The sequence below is a fragment of the Halichoerus grypus genome, chromosome 4, assembly GCF_964656455.1.
Source record: "Halichoerus grypus chromosome 4, mHalGry1.hap1.1, whole genome shotgun sequence".
Taxonomy (NCBI): Eukaryota; Metazoa; Chordata; class Mammalia; order Carnivora; family Phocidae; genus Halichoerus; species Halichoerus grypus.
The window spans coordinates 117,094,624-117,116,898 of NC_135715.1; the positions used below are offsets into that span (position 1 = coordinate 117,094,624).

At 38.0% G+C, this 22,275-nt stretch overlaps 1 protein-coding gene across 2 annotated transcripts in view; it reads right to left on the minus strand.

Annotated features, from left to right (window-relative positions):
• The window catches only part of ARL5A (ARF like GTPase 5A), a 32,544-nt gene extending 19,326 nt beyond the window's left edge, over positions 1–13,218 (minus strand). For both annotated transcript variants that reach the window (XR_013447140.1, XM_036074687.2), the window contains exons 1-3: positions 12,858–13,218; positions 814–874; positions 214–361 (exon numbers count right to left, since the gene is read on the minus strand). Coding sequence is in view for 1 of the 2 variants with exons in the window: in XM_036074687.2 (XP_035930580.2) it covers positions 214–361; positions 814–874; positions 12,858–12,903 (255 nt within the window). In the remaining variant the exon portion in view is untranslated. The remainder of the gene's footprint in view (positions 1–213; positions 362–813; positions 875–12,857) is intronic.
• Positions 13,219–22,275: the final 9,057 nt, after the last annotated feature.

Genomic DNA, 22,275 nt, shown 5'->3' on the forward strand with positions numbered 1-22,275 from the left:
TTACTCCCTCATTCCAATTCTCCCTACAGAGGTTCAATGACAGTAGTTACACAATGACACCGAAAGAGGGAATCAAAGATTCCACTATGTTTAAACTCTACTTTTATTAACATACTGGGCTATTTCAAAAAGATTAACTATAAGAGTTCACATCTAGAAGATGTTTCCCAAGCATTCTGTTCATAGAAGTTTTAGTATATTAAGAAACATTACCTCTGTGTTAGTATAGTAAGTGTTCCAAGAAGAACGAAGAGATTCTTGGCCACCAATATCCCACATTAGAAAACGTGTATTATTAATCACGATTTCTTCTACATTACTTCCTATTGTAGGTGATGTATGTACAACTTCATTCATAGAACTGGGGGGAAAAAAGTTCAAATATATTACAATTAGCAAGGAAGCAAGATTGTTTGAACATTTTTCAATTAAGGGATAAATCAGCATGAGTTTTTATATTCATACCCAAATGGCCCTTTCTGCTAGCTCGTAAGAGTGAGTTAAGGGTTTAAAGAGAGCTGGGACTAGGTAGTGAACTATCTTAAATACTCTAGATTCATTCCCAGAACCAAATAAACAGTATTTCTCTACTTTCTACAAGCAAAAAAAAGTGAGCATGCTCTATGTCATATAAATTCCTAGTTCTCTTGAAACAGTTGCTTAAATCTGGCTCCTGGTTTATAGTCAACCTGTCTTCTTACAGAATAATTTAGGTTCCATATAATTTTTTTATTGCTTTAATCAAGTATCACCCAGGCAGAAAAAATAACTGTGAACAGTTAAAAAAAAAAATTTAAAGTAGTTAATACTTACAATTGGTAAAGGATGGTAGTTTTCCCTGCATTATCCAGCCCAACAATGATAACTTTGTGCTCTGAAATAAAAAAAACACCAGCATTTAATTAAAAACAAAAATTTTTAAATTTTCTATTTTATCCATTCTTTCCAGCTATGTTATAGTTCAGTGCATGGCACTTCTTACTTTTTTGGAACTCAAAAGAATATCCTAGCAAGACCAGCAGAAGTGTGCCATTAATTTCACCTTCCCACCCTCTCATTCTACACAGAGAACTCTCACCTTTTTAGGAAGTCAGAAACACTATATTCTTTCTAGTCTATGGAAGTCTACTCTCACTAAAGTATCCCAAATGTAACCACAATTTAAAAATGACTTAAAGCGTAAATGTTTCACACTAGACTAGGCCATTTAAGTTCTAACTGTGAAATTTAGGCATCAACTGGGTAAAGTGGAATAAAATGAGAAGGAAAAAAAGGTCAGCCTTTAAATCTGGTAGCAGAAGGCCAGGTCCCATCATAGGTGATCGAAACTATCTGAGTACATTTAATACACCTGTTCTAACCTAACAACCAAATCTAAGGATGTATGGTTATGGTGGCAGTGACCCGCCGCCCCCACCTTGGCCTCTATGGCACCACTTTCTTTTTTTTTTTTTTTTTTTTTTTAAAGATTTTATTTATTTATTTGACAGAGAGAGACACAGAGAGAGAGGGAACACAAGCAGGGGGAGTGGGAGAGGGAGAAGCAGGCCTCCCGCGGAGCAGGGAGCCCGATGCGGGGCTCGATCCCAGGACCCTGGGATCATGACCTGAGCTGAAGGCAGACGCCTAACGACTGAGCCACCCAGGCGCCCCGGCACCACTTTCTCTAAGTTCTCTTCCTCTATCTCTTGATATTTTTTTTCCTACTGACTCCTCTTCCTTGGGTCTTCCTTCAAAAACATCTGTTTCCCAGAGCTGTCTTCTTGCATTCTCTTCACATTTTATCAAGGCATTCTTAGGACCCATCTATTTCTATGCTATCCAAAAACTATTCCAAAGATAGCAGTGTGTGGAAGAAGCTCATTTCCAAAGATGGCCTCTGGATACTCATGTCCCCCTATAGTCTTCCCTTGCTCCTGACCCCCTGTGAACCTAAGGGGTCCTATGACTTTTTTTTTTTGTGGATATATTAATTGTTCTTTTTTTTATTATATGTTAATCACCATACGTTACATCATTAGTTTTTGATGTAGTGTTCCATGATTCATTGTTTGCAAAGAACACTCAGTGCTCCATTCAGTACGTGCCCTCTTTAACACCCATCACCACGCTAACCCATCCCTCCCACCCCCCTACCTATGACTCACTTTTAACCAACAGAATATAACTGAAGTGATGCTGCATGACTTCCAAGCCTAGATCATTACAAACCTTGCAGCTGCTGCCTGGCTCTTTTGGACAACTCTCCTTGGAGTAAACCAGACACCATGTAACAAGTCCTACTATCCCAAAACCACTATATAGATGAGTGAGAAAGCCTAGACTAATTGTGTGGTCTGACGTTGTGGGGAGAGATCACCCCATGGTTGCCCCTAGCTTTTCCAGCCATCCCAGCTGAGACATCAGACACACAAATAAAGCAGCCATCTTGGATATGCAGCCAAGTCAAGCTATAGATGACTCTAGTTCTAGCTGCCAACTGCAACCAAATGAGAATCCCAAGCTAGAACTTCCTAGCTGAGCTCAGTCAAATCACAGAACCATGAGAAATAATTAAAAATTATTGCTTTAAGTCACAACATTTAGGAGTGGTTTGTTACACAGCAGTAGATAACACAAGCACTATGGAAAAAATATCTATAATTATGTGACCTTGGGCAGATAACTTATTTCTCTAACCCTAAGTTTCCTCACTATAAAACAGGGAGGGACAACAATACCTATCTTTCAGGGTTGTACAATGATTAAGATAGCACATGAGTAGTGCCAACCACCAAGAGAGAGAGCTCCTAATCTATGTTCCCAAATCTCTCCTAAACTCCAATCTATCTAGTGGACAGACACAGTGCCACTCAACATATCCAAAACCCAACATTCAAATCTTTTTCTAAATCTATCATACCTAACTAATTTGCTTAATGACATTACCACGAATTCAGATGCCCCTGGAATTTATTCAGTTTTTCCCTCAACCCCAACATCTAATTTGTCACCAAGTTCTATGTATTCCCCCTCAAAAATATATCCTGAACCTGCCTCCTTCTGACTGTCCTAGTTGTAGTCCCTTCTCATTTCTTACTGTAAAACCTTCCCTAGGTGGACTGTCTCCAATCCACCTTTCTACTGTTTCTACAGTAATTGTTCTACACTACAAAGCTGGTTAACACCACTCTTAGTTAAATGATGGCTCTGCGGGGACGCGTGGGTGGCTCAGTCAGTTGAAGTGCCTGACTCTTGATTTCAGCTCAGGTCATGATCTCAGGGTCGTGAGACTGAGCCCCATGTGGAGCCTGCTTCATGCTTAAGATTCTCTCTCTCCCTCTGCCACCCCCCCCCAAACTTGGGCATGCCCTCTCTTCTTCTCTCTAAAAAATAAATAAATAAAAAATAAATGACAGGTCTCCATTTTGACAGGAAGACAAGACACACGTTTTCAGCCTAGTAAATAAAGACAGCCATAACTGACCAGGCTTCAGCTTTATCTCTCACCACTACCAGCAGGTGTCTAAGCTGAAATTCAAGCCATTCTCCCCACATAAGCCACATATCTTCACAGCAAACATTTTCCTACCTCTACTCAGTTTTTCCTTGAGCTGGAATTATCTTCTCCAATTCTCCATTTAGGGAATTTCTACTAATCTTTTAAATTTAGTTTTCCCCCCAAAATCACTTTCTCATGCTTTTCCACAATACCTCTAACATAGCACTTATCATAATTATTTACACATACACTAATCTTCAAAGCTTAATGAGGCACCCTTCCAGCGTATAGATCACATGCTAATCATCTTCATAATCCCAGTAACTACAACTTTTCCTGGCACAAGGTACTCAATAAATGTTGAAATAATTCATATTTACCCTATAAATAATAAATGAGGATTATAAATATAAATAATAAATAAATAGAGGATTATAACACGTCACAGTAAGGATATCTTTAAGAAAAGCCTTTTCAATCGGATGGTAGAGGTTTTCCAAATAGTTGTCATTTACCCTGGAGGGGAATACCTCCTATTATACAAAAATAGGAAGATCAAGTAAATAGGAAATTTTAATACAATCCATTTTATCCAATCACTCATCTCTTTGAAGAAAGGGCAAGCAGCTTAGAACCACTAGGGTTCTAAAGAGACATGACCACATTTCCCCCATATAGGTTCTTAAAAATAATTTTAAAGATGCAGGGCCCACTCTTTAATCTTTAGGGATGACTAGGGTAAAGGAACTGAGAAAATGATCAAATACAAAGATGATACTTATTTTAAATAAAGGGTTAATAACATATAGAGGGCATGCTAAGGTAAGTTCAGTTGAATGACCACCAAAAGGCCTCACTGGGTGACATTTCTCTGGTGAATTTGCCTAGTGTATGGCCCTTCATCTCCTAGGTCCACAAACTCAATCCTGCTACTCAGAGTAGACAGGACTCACAGAAGGCAATTCACAGAAGTGACTAATATGTAAACAAGAATGCCAAAATGAGTAACATACAATGAGACCAAATGTTCACAACTACCTGACCGTGCAGTCTAAGGAAGAGTAATAGGGTGGCTGAATTAAAATTGGTTTACTTGGAGAACACAGAATCCCATCAAAGGCAGTTATTTTATAGGCTGTAGTGACTGGATAAGTCCATCTTCACATTAGGGCCATACCTGCATTAGGGCCAGACTATTGAATTCTTTAAGCAAGGCATCTTTTCACCTGGAAAGTTGTTTTTTTTTTTTAAGATTTATTTATTTTAGACAGCGAGCAAGCGAGCAAGTGCACAGGGGGGTGGGGGCAGAGGGAGAGGGAGAGAAAGAATCCTCAAGCAGAGTCCCTGCCGAACACAAAGCCCAATGCAGAGCTCGATCTCACGTTCTCACAACCCTGAAATCATGACCTGTGCTGAAATCAAGAGCTGGATGCTTAACAGACGGAGCCACCCAGGTGCCCCGCACCTGCAGTTTTCCAATGGCATGGCAGTTTTGCCTCTTTAACTCTATTTTTCTATGTCCCCACGTTAAGCATTCTTCTTTTGATGGCATATCTCTTCTTCAGTTCTATTAATACAAGCACCTATACATATTAATTAGGCAGAATTCACATCATGCTATACCCTGATCTCTGACTTGGATAAAAGTTTTTTGCTTCCTACTTGAATACTAATTTTTGATAATATCATTCTCAGGGGCACTCAGTAGGAGTCTGTTTGGGATTCTCTCCCTCTGCCCCTCCCCCGTGCTCGCTCGCTCTCTCTCTCTCTCTCTCAAATAAATAAATCTTTAAAAAATATATCATTCTCAAAATGTCAGCTATTTTTAGTTTCTGGAATACCATTTTGTAACCCCCTTTGTATTGTATTAGCTATAGGACTAAATTTAGACAGACTTGCCAACACTGAGAAAGAAAATACAATTACTCTGACCAATGTGAGAAATACCATTCTAGGGACGCCTGGGTGGCTCAGTCAGTTAAGCTTCTGCCTTCAGCTCAGGTCGTGATCCCAGAGTCCTGGGATCAAGCCCCGCTTCTCCCTCTGCCTGCCGCCCCCCCCCACTTGTGCTCTCTCTCTCTGACAAACAAATAAGTAAAATCTTAAAAAAAAAAATACCTTTCTAAAAACAGTACAAAATTAATAGGAGCAAAAACAAACGATACAAATATAGGCAAGAATCTATGATAAATAATTATAAAGAATGACTAAAAAAAAGTGTGTGTGTACAAATTAACACATACAGAGACCCCAAATACAAACAAAAGCATTGTCTCTTACAAAGTCCTTAATCACTTAGAGAGGTTAAACTTTTATTCTAACCATGCGACCATTTTTCAAAGTATTCTGCTACTCTTCTTTTGTAACTGCTTTCAGAGCCTGAGGTACACTGTTTTGGAGCATTCCCAATGGTGGCAGAACCCTTTAACTGCTGAAGATGATTTTGATTTTAAAGGGAGACAAGAGCCACTTGATATTATCTCAGCCATAACGAAGTAAAAGATAGCTAATATGAGTGCTATCTTTTTGCTGTTAAATGAGGTATGATCCCTAAATGATAATGATTTAAAGATTTGTCTCGAAGGAAATTCTAAAAGGAGTTTCAATATGTATTTTGAGTAATAGCAGACATAGCAGTGGAAAAACTCTCTGGCCTTCTAAAATGATAGTTCTTAGGGTGAAAACTTACCTGGCTTTGTTTTTTAAAGCAGTCTCCTTATTTTAGCCATACACCATAGGACTTATTTCCTGATCCCAAATACAGTACTTTTCTACCTCTTGTATAACGAAGGACTAACTAGACAAAAAAATTCTACAGAAAGATTTTTAAATTTTATTTTATTTATTTATTTGAGAGAGAGGGAGAGAGAGAGTGCACATGTGTGAGCGGCAGAGGGAGGGAGGGGCAGAGGGAGAGGGAGCAGCAGACTCCTCATTGAGCACAGAGCCCCATGCGGGGCTCGATCCCAGGACCCTGAGATCATGACCTGAGCAGAAGGCAGACACTTAACTGACTGAGCGACCCAGGCATCCCCAGAAAGATTCTTTATCATAACTGACCATAAGATGAATATGATAAGCAAGATAAAACGGCTGTGAACACAACCACTATACAATAACACAGACGTAGCCTGAGAAAAAAAGCACATGGCAGAAGAGGCTCATACCAGAGGATTCTATCTTCTCCTAACACAAGTTAGTTGCCTGCTGAGGATAGGACGGGGTTTTTACAGCCACTGTATAGGATGAACTAGAGAATCAATAAGCTGAAATTAGATAACATAACCTGTGAGGGATAAAGATTTAAACTGTTATTAAAAGTCTTTCTTCAGTAGTCCTAGAAATTAAGAAAGCACACTGGGGAGAGAAGGTATGGTGGATGGTACAAGATGAGAATTGTCTGGCATGTTGGAAAACAGGAAAAAAGAGCATCAAAGATGGTGATAGGGGAAGTAATAAAGTAGGTCATACCATTCTCCAAACTGGAAACCTCCCCCCCCCTTCAATTTCATTTTACAAACTCATTAAATTCTTTTGTCACCAAAAATGCATAAATATGCAAACATTTCACCAAACTCTTAAGACATAAATAGGTTTCTAAAGTCCATCAAAGGAATGCAAACTAATATAAATTGAACATAGGAGGTTAAAGTATTTTTAACTGAAAAGAAAGAGGGGAGCCTGGGTGGCTCAGTCAGTTACGGTGTGTAATAGGCTCAAAGATAAAGGTGCCAACCTCATGGTAAAAAGCCAGTTTACTACCAAAAACAGGGTTAGATTTTTCAGACTTTCTAATACTGTATCAACTTCCTTTGGAAGTCCTTAGGCTCCTTCACCAGCCCAGCCTATTCCTCCCATTACCAAGATGGAACAGAATTCTATACAAAACCTAAATTTGTAGCCAAAAAGTATTATAAGGCACTTCAAAACAAATACTCCACAAAACCTAAAATATAACATGCATACTAAGAGATAATGTTATTATGGGCAAATGTAATAAAACTTTTAGCTATTCCAATTCTTTGATGCATGTGATTCATTACAGGTTTAGTGTTTAGTATGATTTTTCTTTTAGAGTATCTATGGCACAGCATTCTTACAATTATATTCAGAGAAGCCCAAACAACTACCCACTGTTACAATGCTTGGAATGAATTCTGAATTATCATTTAGGCTTCAGTTTCCCAATCAATACTTTACTGTTTTGTCATGAAAATGTTCCTTGTTTCCCCGCTTCATTTCTTTTCGACTCATCCAGGCAGCCTACCAGTTCCATTCATTGCCAGGTTCTAAAAGTCAATATATATATTCCTCCAACTACCAGTCAGTAAATTAAAAGAAAAGATGTCACTGTCATCCTGGAGGACTTTTATCTCTGTGAATCACACCAAAGTCAAAAACCACAAATACTAAGGCAGATAAATTGAGAGTCATCCTGATTCTTCATCCTCACCTCATATCCAAACTATATGAAACCCTAATTTTATCTTACATAGAGCAAAAAATCCATTTGTCATGTTCTCTATCATTCTCCCAGTTCCTAGCACAGAGCTTGGAATAAAACATGTGCTTAATAGAGTATGAAGAAATAAATCAGATCTGGAAGATAGAAAGATTGGAAAGGCAATATCTGATCGAGTCACTTTGTATTAAAAATTCAATTTTCAAAATCTAAAAGTATCATCAACAAAAAAGTTGGAAAACTAACTTGCTATTTATAACAATGGTAGTGAAGTTTCAGGAAAAAAACAACTTCTCTTTCGCACTAAGAGGTTGCTGAATGAAAAGCAATGACACGACAAAATTAGAGATGCAATCAGGAAAGAGAAACCACACAATAATCTGAATCTGCAAAGTTTAATATAAAGAAAATAACTATTAAAGAGGATCAAAGTAATGAGGGATTGGCTAAAAAAAATAACTCTAAAGAGTATGGGACTGACAAATGTAAGGAGAATCCACTACAATTAGGGGCTGAGCTAGAGCTTCTTCCCACCTCCCAGGACTGAAATGCGGACCTTGTTGGGGCCTGGTTGTGGCTCACTGAATGGCGCAAGAAGTAGCTCGTGGGGACTTGGCCAGTGGATCTTGCTGCAAATTCTCCCTCTAGGGTATTGGGGAAAACGTCATTGAGAGGTATTTTGCCGGAGGGCCTCCACGCTGAAATCAACTGAAGTGGGTGCTAGAAATTGCAGGCAGCTGCTAACCACTATTCAGTGCAGGAGCCAGCCACTAGAGAAGGTGTTCACACTCCTAAAGCAGGGCAGAACCTGCTGAAAGCACACTGTACCCAGGAAGAGAAACTTTCCTCCTGCAATGTCCCTCCAATGCTGTCTACTGATAAAGCTGAATGTTGTGCCAGCTGGCAACAGAAAAATATTTAAAGGATCCAGTTCCATACCCACAGAGCTTGCAAGAAGGATGATTTTGGAGCTAAATTTTATTGTCATAGTCCAACCCTTTGGCTACTGAGCTTCAGTATGTACTCTTCTACATATCTGAACTCCCATACAATAAAAAACAACAGCAGCAGGGGCGCCTGGGTGGCTCAGTCATTAAGCGTCTGCCTTCGGCTCAGGTCATGGTCCCAGGGTCCTGGGATCAAGCCCCACATCGGGCTCCTGCTCCGCGGGAAGCCTGCTTCTCCCTCTCCCACTCCCCCTGCTTGTGTTCCTGCTCTCGCTGTCTCTCTCTCTGTCAAATAAATAAATAAAATTTAAAAAAAAAAAACAAAAATCAGCAGCAGAGGTGGCTTTCCCAGCACCAGGCTCCAGCAGCACAGGCAGCTTCAAACATTCATTCTTAACTTACTCTTTTCCTAAAAACCAATCAGAAGAACAATACAGGCTTATCAATAAGGAAATTTCACAACTTATTCATAGTTTACCTAAGTTGAGCTAACGTGAATCCTTCTTATACAAAGACAGTTTTTGTTTGTTTGTTTGTTTGTTTTTAAAGAACACTAACCATGGCACTAGATGATCTTGGTTAAAATCCCAGGTCTATCTCTTTTAACTGCAGAGCCTTAAACAAGTTACCTAATGTTTCTTTGTCCCTGTAAAATGGGGAGAAATCTTCCTCATAGGGTTGTTGTGAAGACTAAATCAACTAAACTGTGTAAAACACTTAGACCCTAACCTTGCATAAGTCAGCAAATGTTAACTGCTGTTATTTTCTATAGAGATGGAGTTAGCTTATTTTCTGTCTCCCCACACTAGAATGAACACTCCATAAAGGCAGGGACGATTTGTGTGTTTTGTTCCCTGCTTTATCCTCACCACCTACAATTCCTGGCACGAACAGGTGCTCAAAAATATTTAATAAACTGCTGATCACAGCCCTTCTATATTAAAAGACATGAGTGGTGGGGTGCCTGGGTGGCTCAGTCGGTTAAGCGTCTGCCTTCGGCTCAAGTGGTGATCTCAGGGTCCTGGGATGGAGTCCCACATCAGGCTCCCTGCTCGGCGGGGAGCCTGCTTCTCCCTCTCCCTCTGCCTACTGCTCTGCCTACTTGTGCTCTGTCAAATAAATAAATAAAATCTTTAAAATAAATAAATAAAATAAAAGACACAAGTGGCAACTCTTCAAAGTCCTAATGTAATAAGGACTTATAGTTTAGTAACTGAGAAACCACAGGGTGGGTGAAAATCAAAGAAAAAAATTATGTCAATCTCTTCTTTATTTTATGTATTTTTTTTTTTTTTCGGGGGAGGAGGCAGAGGGAGAGAGACTCTTAGGCAGGCTCCACGTCCAGCACAGAGCTGGCACAGAGCCCTACATCGGGCTTCATCTCACAACCCTGAGATCATGAACTGAGCTGAAATCAAGAATCGGACGCTTAATCAACTGAGCCACCCAGACGCCCCACCAGTCTCTTCTTTAATAAGACCAATATCTGCAACATATTTCTTCAGTGTTTTAATTTGGCATTTACTAGTCACATGGCCTAGGAAAATCCCTCCACTGGAACCTCATTTTCCTCTTTTGAGAGGGCAAGAATAGCTACTAAGAACTGTTGAAACATTTTTTTTTTCTTTAAATAACGTATACAACAGCATCTAGAACAAAGTTTATAATCTACTGAATTCAAATATCACCTAAAGGCAACCTCTGGTTTTTCAAGTTTGAGCAGTATACAATTAGCTTGCACCGCACTCGACCAAGCTATGCTTAAACTGAAATTATTCTAAAGGTGTTTCAGAAAAAAGAGATATGGTATGGTTTAAGTTTCATCAGGATGGCCAATTCTGCAATCCCCTAAATTCTTCCTTCCAAGAGTTTATGTGAAAAGGACATAGGATTGTGTTATATATCTTCTGAAGGGAAAATAAAGCACCCAAGATATATCTGACATATATAAAATATATATAAGATACTTGTATTTCCAATTTAAAAGAACCAAAAGACCACCAAGTATCTGACACTAGATTTAATAGTGAATATTTTGAAAAGTGACCCTACTGATGACAACCACATCATCTAGCAGAATAGTTTACGCACATTTTCACAATATTTTGACATCTAAATTTCTAAAACTTAACTCCATTAGTTCCCAACACTGAAATAGGTGTCCAGTCAAAAATAACCACAAAATACAGGCAACATGAACACCCTATTAGCAATTTTTAGTAGTAACGATGCAATAGCACTCTCATTATTTACTACCTGCAAGGAGCTGTTGGCAAAGCTCTAATTCCCTCTTAAGTTACAGACACAAATAATTTTATCATTGACTTGAAACAGAAAGTGGAGATACCTCATTTTTCTTGCAAGACTAGAACTCAATCAACAAGCAATATAAATCTCATAGCAGAGCTGAAATACTAATAATAATAGCAGAGCTTCACTAAAAATAATACAAAAATTATGGAGCTTAAAACTAGAATAGATCCTATCTACTACTAACACCACCAATTTTACAGCAATGTAAGTTTTCATTCTTGAGACCTAGAGATTACCTTTTCAAGATCTGTAGGCTCCACAGTCACTTAGTTAAGATCCCTGGTGTTCTACATTGAGAACATCTAGACCCAAATAAATGACTGGGTCTCACTTCTCCTCTTCCAACAGAAAAGCTCGCCAGAGACAGTGCAGTTTAGAACTGGTTTTCTGCACTTTATGAAAAATCCCCGTATCAGAAAAATCATTTGAAATACTACTCTTCCGCAGAGCATCATGTGATCTACACTACCATCTTTTTTTTTTTTTTTTTTTTCTTTTTAGATACACAAGCAATCACAAGTTTAGTTCTGCTCCCTTCCCATCATCTTACAGGAGCAGCTGGGTCATGAAGGAGAAGTGGGGATATGCTGTATATAATAGATGCCATCACTCGTTTAAGTCTTTATTGGAAAACTTTGGGATGTGACACCAACACCCAGCTTACCCAAGAGAGAACAGCAAACCAAGTTACTGACAGCAAAAAATGATAAATCACCCAACTTGACTTAAAAAAGAAACAAATGAACACCACTAACTATACTGTATCTCAATGACTATGGAGTCTTTCTGTTAAAGTTGTATCCTCTTTCCTCAGTTTTAGACACTCATTTTGTAACAAATTTTAATAAACCTGATATGCATTTCCAGGCAGTGTTTGAATTCAGATGAACTTAAGCATCCCTATATGGTAATATAGGTAACTTGCTAGTTACCTATATTAACAAATGTTTCATATGGCAAGTTTTCAAATGCTTTCAGTGAAACACATTTTTAATCCAGCCCCCCCAAAACACCTTCTACTTAAATAATCAATACAAATATGATCTTAAGCTTAACCTTACACACAAATATAAATATGGGAAAAGGAGAGCGGTCTATCACCAATCAGGATGCATTAGTCTCCCCAAAGTGGGGGGTGGAGGTGCAGGGAGGGCTCATAAACCTGAGGTGTATTCAACAAGAGCGATTCCTCCTGTTTTCCGCATTCTGCAACCCTCCGTCGCTCAGTGTTGCGGCTCGGGTCATGACCTATAACCTTCACCCGAGAGCCAGCATTTCTCCGTGGTGTCCAAACCCAGTTGCTGGAGGAAAAGGGGCTACAGGATAGGCCAGGCCGTGCCACTCAGGGACTTCCGACGTGGGGCAAGAAACCTTTTCGACTCCAAATCGAAATCCGAGCAATGGGTGCATTTGCAGAATGGATTTTTCAAGAAGGTCCCTTAAGACAAAAAAACCATTCCCGAACTCGGGAGTGGGAACTGAACGGACCCCGGGCCCGCATCCACGCAGCCCCGATCCAGCGCGGAGAGGCCGCGCGACCGTACCGCCCACAATCCGGAAGTATTCGGAGACCACCCCCCTACCCCCCAACACACCCAGCCAGCCAGGGCTGACCCTCTCCCCCACCCGTACGTCCTCGGCCCGCGCCCCTCACCCTGGTGATTGAATAGTCTCCATATCCTGGTGAAGAGAATTCCCATTCTTGGGCAGCGGACCCCCCCTCCAGCCACCCGGGCCGCCCGACCTCCCCCGGCTCAGGCTGAAGGGGAGGCGAGAGACGCGCCGGAGCCTCCGCCTCTGCTGCTGCTGCTCCCGCGCTGGCCGCCAGTTCGCTTCCTGGGAACCGGAGGGAGGCCGAAGGCCAGGGCGCCCTGCCGCGTGCGAGGCCCCGCCGCTGCCGCCGCGGCACTCGCCTGGCTCGCGGACATCGCCGCCGCGTTGTCTGCGACGAGCCTCGCGGGCCACCGTCCTCCCCCAGCTCCTCTCGGGCGGCTGCGGTGGTGGCGAGCACGCGGGCGGGGCAGGAGAAAGGCGAGACGGATGGTACGCGAGGGCGCAGGCGCGCGGCCGGAGGGGCGGAGCCTGGGGAAGGGCGCCCGCTTGGCTCTCTCGTGTGTATAGCTAGGTGACCTGCAGGCTGCGGGACTGAGCCCGGGCTCGAGGTAGTACGGGCTGCGATTGTGACAGATCGCCCTTGCCTGCTTGCTTTAACGTCCTCGCCAGTTTTCTGTTTTTCCCTGCATTTCCTCGATAATGGAAATATGTTAAATGAGTGCCTAGTGCCCATCCCCCATCTTTCATACACACTACACCGAAAGTTCCACGTCTTGCCCCGCAAAGACCTGGGGTTCTATGAGGGAAGCTTTACGTTTCTCTCAAACCGCTTGCCCCTGACATCCAGCTGAAGCCAGTGGTATTATCTACACAATCACTTAACAGCGGTCGCCTTATGAAGTCTTTGTACCTCAGGGCTCTTCCCTCTCCAATCTCCCTCCACTTTCAAGTCAATCTTGCCCCAAGCAACGCTTTTGATCAAGTTCCTCCTATATTAAAAAATCTGTGGTGGCCAATAAAACTGAGCAGGAGAGTCCAAATACCTTAGATACTCCTTTTTCTCCAGAATATGGCCCCAACTAGCCTTTCCAGCTGCAATTTCTATTATTCCAAACTGGTTAAACAGCTGGTCAAATATTTTCTCTGCCCTTTCAGTCTTCTTGCCTGTACACCTAGAATAGCTATGTCCCATGCTATGCAAGTGTCACAGTGTATTTAATCAACCCTCTGCTATGGGATATCTAGTTGAAAACTAGAAGTGAATCATTAGGTCAGGTGATACCAGACAGAGTTCTACTTCCATGTATTATTTTTTGGCTAGGCCTCTATTTTCACATATGGAAAAGCAATGGGTTTGTCTCTAAGGTCTTTCTTTGATTCATCAGATAATCTGATAATTAGTCTCTAGTCTTGTTAAAGGCAAGAAATGGGAAAAAAGAAACTAAGGTCACTTCTCTTTCACAAAGAAATCAATCAGAAACAGCTCCATCCCCTTCTATTCTCCTGAACCTTGGTAAAAAAAGGAAGAGAAAGAAAGAAGTGGGGAAGCTATAAAAGGCATTTTGGATTCTTCTGACACTCCATCCTCAAAAGCTGAATGGAATTAAACGAAATCAACAATAAACTACATATTTTCACCCCACATCTACTAGCCATAAAATATCTTATCTCCATATATAGAAAAATACAAGTAAGACCCTGAGAATCTACAATTCTTAACTGAGCTAGAAAATTTGTACCTGTAAAGCAGAGGGCAATATTGATGACTAAAACCTGTCTCTTTCTGAACAACTGTGCAAGAAAAAAGTCCTTTGATTTTTTTCGGGGCTTATGGCTGAAAAGCCAAAATTAGAGGAGACATATGAAGGGAAAGAAAATTACTATATTAATCCATTTTATGTTATGTTTATATTTACATAATAAAGTACCCTCTAGGCTGTTTAGAAAAACAACAGTATTGTTTGCATAACTAATTTACATCAACTCTATAATATTTCCATTCTTGCACACTGCAGGTAGTGCTTTTAGCAGCTCTAAGACATTTTGCAAACTCCCCACATATCTCTGTCCACTTATTAAATAGTTGTTGTATCCATATTAACTTGCGAAGTAAGGGCTTGGTCTCCCAGATTATTTTCTAAGTGCCATAAAAGGGGAATTTGCCTAATGCAATATTGTCCAAGTATAGGATCTAGGGATGGAATACAGATTTGGAACTACTATAGAAGTAATTGGAAATGTTTGTTGAGTGGTATGAAGCTATTTGTGAAAACAGACTCCTTATAAAATTTTTTAAAGACTAATTTATCCATGATTATAGTAGTGTGCAAAATGTCATTAAAGAGACTTCTACTTCCAGGTATGAGAGAGTAGATGGTCTAGACTTACCCTCCTATCATTAACAAATAGGAAACTGGACGAAATATAGAAAACAACTGTTTTCAGATGTTGGACAACACACAGCACAGGATTGTGATCCCTGATAAGAGACACAAGTGAGATGAATCTAACCATTACCTGGATTTTCTGCCTGGAGGCAATTCCTAGCCAGTGACAGGGGCTGGGAACTCAAATTGAGTCTAGCATAGCAGCCTCCTTGAGTCGAAGATGTAGATCAGTGTTTGAAGAGATCAAGGTAACTAGAATTTGTGAAGCAGAGCAGCTGAAAGGAGGGAGCTATACAGAGAAAAGCTCCAGAAACCCACTTAGGTTGAGCCAGTGAGTCTTTGCATATCAACCTGTACCTGTAGAGAAACCCCTCGGGGCTGGCCAATAACAATTTCTAAGAAAAAAACAAATACCAGAGAGCTGTGAAACATCATAATTCCTAGAGCTCACGAAGGGCCAGGAATCATTTGGAGTTCCCTTCAGTCAGAGTGAAGAGTACTCACTACATATATGGGACATTCAGCAGATACCCCAGATACCTTAGAAGAGGAGCTATATTAGCCTAAGAAAAAAGTCCTACTCTAGACCAGTCCTAAAGGAGCTTCAAAACAAATCTTGACAGCTCAAACTCATCTACGACTGCCTGTCAAAACCAGTCCAGCATTCTTCAGAGGAATACAAGATCAAGTCATCCACAATGGAAAGTTTACAATATCTCAAATCCAATAACAAAATTACTGGACATGCAAAGAAACAAGAGACTGTGACCTGTAACCACAAGGAAAATTGCTCTACAAAAACAGATTGAAGTACAGGCAAGTCAAGTGATTGCTCCAAACTCATAGCTGGTTCCTGCTGGCTCTAGGCTTTGAAGACAGGCAAGAGTTATAGCCTACAGTCTAACCACTGTACTAATCTGCATGTTGTATGACAGGACAACAGGATGTTTCTCCACAACCCATCCTAGTAGAAGAGATGTGTTGATGACCAGAGAGGTGGCTTCAGGCATATGGCCAGGTTGACAGAGTCATTGCATTGAGCTGCAATTCTTCTATTTGGGAGTTTCAGGTTGTTGGTTGAAATGCCTTAAAAGATAGGACAGCCCTATATAATATTTTTCCAATAACTGAAGTATCATACATTCAGTCAACATTTACTGTATTCCTGGCATTGTTTTGTATGCCAGCTTAAAAGCATTTGATACATGTATTTATGATAAAAGTACTTTGCAGAGAAAAGTTACAATGATCTTTGGTTTCCTCATTTGTAGTTGGGTCTAATAATCTATACCTTGTCTATGTTCCAGGATGGTCAAATGGATTAAATGAGATAATGTTTGTGAAATAACTTGGCTGCAGTAAATCACTGTGTAATGTTAATGCAATGATAATAATCAACATAGTACACATTTCTTTTGAACTTCTTGTGCACTGCAATGAGAGAAAAGTCAAATGCCAATCAAGTCATAGCATGGTCACCTGACACTGAGCACATGAAATATCAAGTCATAAGTTATATGCAATCCATGGAATGCTTATGGGTACAGGATACCTTTGGAAACTTCTGATAACTCCTACATTAATCATTTAGGGATTTCTAGTTTATCTAGTTTCTTTTTTTATATTTTATTTGATCCTATTTGCACATATATTTTAATATAGTCTATTTTGGGTGTGTGTATTTAATTTACACACTCTTCCAAATATAATACTCTTTTGTAATAACTCATAGCACCTAGCAGAGTATTCAGGAAATCGTCATTTAATTGAATCTGTGTCGTGAGAGTAAATGTTTAGACTTTTTTTTCCTGCAAGAGGTATAGGAACATACCTCTACAATAATATAAAGAGAGGTATAACGCTGGTTTCAGTGTTTTCTCATTTATTATATAAAAGAAAAAATTAATGCAGTTGGTTTGTACACATTTAAATTCCATAAAACAAATCCATAGAAATTAGGATGCTCTATGCATGCACTCTGCATTTTCTTTGTTAAATGTTTTTGTTCACAAAAATAACAACACATTTTTTTTCTTTTTAAAGCCACTAAAGCAGAGGGAGAACAAAACATGCAGCACTGTATACATTTGCATAGTATATTTTACCCAGCATGCCTTGTAGAATGCTACACATTTACCTATATAAGAAAAATAAAAGGGGGTAAATTATTAAAATATATAACTAAAATTTAAAGAAAGGAAAAAATTATTTGACAAAGGCAATATTTTTTTTCCACTTTGTACCTGGAGATATAGCAATAGCTTGGGATATCAACAGCCTGAGAATAATTGGTAAAATCTTTTTACATCAACTTGCCTTATTTATTTTTAGTTTTAATAAAATTATGTTTTTCCCTCCCGCCACCCCTTCAAAAAAACAAAAACAAAACAGCTAATGGCTTTAACTTATGTTTCAAAATAGTATTCAATAAAAAACAAATTAAAGAATCCCTAAATACTTTACTTTTTTGTTGTTGTTGGGACATCTTTATTTATCATTCTGACTTTAGGCTGTGAAAAATATAAAACATTTCAAACATGTCCAAAATTTAGAGGAGCCCTATGAGCTCATTTGCCATTACTTTTTGTAGCTGTTACTGAAGGAGCAGAAATAAGAACAGTAAATATAGTATGAGTCTTATCACAAAATAACATTTAATAAATTTTATGCAAGGGAATAAAATAAAATAAATTACATCCACAGATTGCAAGGCTATGAAGTAAATTGCTGGAAAAGTATCAAGCAGCAAGTTAAAAAGATGGTAGATGAAATAAATCTGATAAAACTTAGAACTAAATCTATATACTTTTAAAAAATATGACTGCCAAATTTAACAGTGGATTTTGTTATAAGTTTGTGCTATAACAAATGTGCTTCTTTCTCCTCAATCTATTTTCATATTATTGGCAAAATATATATCTTTTATAATTTGTACTATACAATATATGTTTTGCTACATTATTTATTTTTCTACTGTTAATGCAAATAAGAAGTAACAACATAGATTTATTTTGGCAATAAAATGTTTTCATTTTAATAACGTCCCAGAAAATATTGTAAGGCATATGAAAAATAGTATGCAACAATATAGCATTAATGATCCTGCATCTTCAATACATCCCTTATGCATACAGAATTCACACTGATTTCAGTTAAAAGTGTGTGAAAAATGGCATGCAAGTAGGGCAAGAGTGGCCCCTACATAAATATAGCCATTTGTTGAGAAATTTGAGTGTTCAAAACATAATCAGGAACACTTACAAAATATTGAAAAGCTAGAGGCCAGCCACTTTGGGTTCTTACATAGTTCTCCTTTTAACTTATAATTTTCCAAGAGGATGCATCAGTATACTCCCCAGACCACTCTAAATTCATTAGCAACATTTTCTACCATCTCTCTGCAAACATTTTACCTACTTCAAAAGAAACAAAGGAAAGTTTCATATGTATCCCTGACTCTCCAACACTCTTGCTATTCACTCTTACTTGTAAGTTTCTCATGGTAAGTGGGAGTTACAGCCCTTGTTCAAGTTTATCTGATGAGATAAATTTTCTAGTCTTCTCATACTGTCCCTCAATTATAGGAAGCATTTGGGATTAAACCATCCACAAGTAGATAAAAATAGTTGCTATAAGAGGGGGTATTTCATTTGAGAAATTTCATTTTAATAAAAGAAGAAATCTTTAAAAAGTAATTTTTGAATGTTGTAGCTCTTTGCCCATATAAACCAATTTAACTATTTGACTAACTTGGCTGTTTAAGTCAACAACAAAAAAGTTATCCTTGTTGTCTGCTGACAGCTACTGCATTGACTAGTTTGATCATAATTATGTAAAAGAGGTGGCCTGTTCTCTGTCCTACAGACACAGTTTGAGTAAGTAACTTAGTAACAGAGTATTAACAATATTTAAAGATAAGAGGAACGAATAAAACAAATTTTATTACACAATTTGCTATAATGTTTTCATTCATATAGTCATTCAAAGATGAGTTTTATATAATTAAAAAGAAAACAACATGCAACATTGTCACGCAACACAAAGGCAGAAATAGAAAAGAAATAAGGGGTACAGTCCCATTTATTTAAAACATTTATATGAAGTTTGCTCCAATGACATGGGAGTCCAAGATAATGCATACCCTTACGTAGGAAATGGCTAACTGTCCACAGAAGACATTAAGGATCAACAAAAGTTGAATTTCCAAACCAGCTGCACTTAAATATCAAGTTTTTGGATCTACTCTTTAGGCTTAGAGCTAGATATTGTAACAAACTGCACACAAAGGCAATCCCCTTGCAGTTTGTTTTGTTCCCTATGATGACTGATTTCTTAAATTAACCTTGTGTCCTGATAAACTGTGAACCAATTCAAAGAAAACTCCACTAACACGGAAGAAAAGAAGGGTGACAAGAGTATTTTGGAAACAGTTTAAAATTTAAAGGGAAAGTATATTTTAAGAATTTATGCATTTAGTTTTGCAGCTAGGTTAGCAGTAAGAGTAATAAATCTGATCACTACTTATTGAAAAGTGTTTTTCTCTTTAAAGACAGATTGTCTTCTCTAGAGAAGAGGTAGTATAAATATTAATATATAGGGCAATTTCTACAGTGGCATTATATCATTTTTATTTTTTAGCAAATACCAAAATAAAATTGTATAACTAAAAAAATACACTAGCATGCAAATTAAGGTTGCCTAGAAACATTCTTGACTGACATCCTGGGTCTCCATAACATTTTATGATATGTTCATTCAAAGGTTTAAATTTGCAAACTATCTTTTGGCATAATTTCCTTCTCTCCCTCCCTTTCACTGCCCTAGCTTCCTATTATGAATTTTAAGGCCCCCACACAAAAGACAAGTTCAAGTATGCAGGTATGAAAAGTGGTTAACATTCCAAAAATACATTTTGCAGACAACAACAATAATAATTAAAGTAATTAACAAATTATTCAAAGGGAACAAATAATTTTCTTAGAATTTGTTTTATATTTAAAAAATTCATTTCATTAAGGATAAGTGCAATGACATATCGTCACATAATTAAGACTCTCTTATTAGGAAAGACTATCAGTCTAAATTGTTAATTTCAATTTGCTCTCCAATAGAACTGTATAAAGATAAGAGAGAATCATCAGTCATTTATAAACATTTCCAAGTGTTGCTTTAAATATTGGAGTAAACAAGATAACATTGTTCATTATAATACTGGAGTCACATTATAGCCTTGAGTATTAACATCAGGATTGACAAATTGCATTCTCTTTTTTCCCAGAACTACATTTTCACATTGTCACATGAGTCTACAGTGTTACATGTTCGCAGACTAAAATTACAGAATATGTAACTTACATATTCTGATATTACATATACTGAAGTTACAGAATATGTGATTTATACAAGGTAAAACGCCTCAAAACATTGTAAGACTTGTTTCTCCTGCTTATCATTTGCTATTTTGAAATAAAATAAGTTAAAAACAAAGTATTTGTGGAATACGTATTTTTTAAAGTTGCTTGATATGCTTGGCAAAAATAAAACTTTCATTTAGTATATATCTGTATTTTAGTATCATTTACACAGTAAACTCTAACACTTAAAAAAAGGAAACTGTATATCTCTTATTTATTTGGAGAAGATAAACTTATTACAAAAGGAATGGAAAAGAATATGCCAAATCAAAGTAAAATTTCAAATATGTCCATCAAGAAAATATACATTATACCCTTTCCAAGATTGTTAGCTTTTGAATAAGAATGCAAAGCAAAACACGTACAGACACTTGATGGTAAACGACAGATTGGTTTTGTGCACAGATATTGAATAGACCTCTCTCTTTATCAGCATGACATGGAAGACTTAGAAACAAGGCTTCAAGAAGCTTTTAAAAACAAGTGCTTTTTAAAAATTGAAAGAATATGGTAATCTTGCTGACTAGGAAATATAAGTAAATGCTCTTGCAGCTACCTGCCATAAAATGTAAATATCTTAAAGTAGTTAAATGACCAGATTGCTAATGCTACTACAGAAAAAGCTGAACAGCTGTCTAGTCTAAATTTATCACCTTGGTGCACTCTTTGCAATTAAATACTTTAATGCGCACAAACAAGAAACCAGTAAAGCATATAGAAAAATGTTTTGGCTAATGTTTTCTTTTTCATGCAAATATGTGCTGTACATGTAATAAATATATTTTCGTTTGCTGGAAAATGCTCTTCTGTGCTCTAACAAAGTATTCAGTAATGGCAGGTTCAATGTTTATTAAGGTGTCTAATGGATACAGCTCTTTCACATGTCTTAACTGAAAGTTCTGTAAGCTTCACTAGATGACAAAAGAACCTCACAAGCCAATATCACATGTTAAATTTTAGAATTTACTGAGCCCATATTTTCAATTGTATCAAATATGTGAGATAACTTACATAATTATAGGCATCCTCATCATAGCTAAACAGGTTCATAATGGAGTATGCACAGTGAACAGGAGGGGAGGGAATGTGGGAGGTCATGATGGGGTTCAAGATATGTATAACTAATCAAGAATATGGAATTTATTTTTATAGTCAGGAAAATTATTTAATGGATGCATGCTTTGAGAGTGTAAATATTGAAAGGTGTGGGAGGAAAATAAGGTAATAGAAATGAATTATTATTGTTTTCCAAATATAGGCTTCATGACATGTACCAGTAGAAAGGGATTTTTATGCCTCGTCCTACTGGGGCTTTAGAAAAATTCATGCATTGTGGACTTTTAGAAACAAGAGTCTTTTCTGAAAGATATTTGTGTATTGTATAAAAGGGTCAATTTCAATAATTCCTTGAATCATAGTGCATCTAAGGCTTCCTTGATAATATAAGACAGAAGGTCACCAATTCTGTAATTTTAGCCACTGGAAAAACTGTCAAGACTTAACAGGTGAAGAGGAGTGTTCATTAGAAATAAGGCAGCTCAATCTCCAAATTCTTTGTAATTCTCGACAATAAAAATGCTGTAATTTTAGTGAACAAATATACTCTGAATCTGTGAGTTTGCTTTTTATTGCAAGCTTTTAAATTCATCATTTGTTTTCACATTTTTCATTTAATCATTTTGTATAAACGCAGCTTTCAATATCAAAATTGAATGTT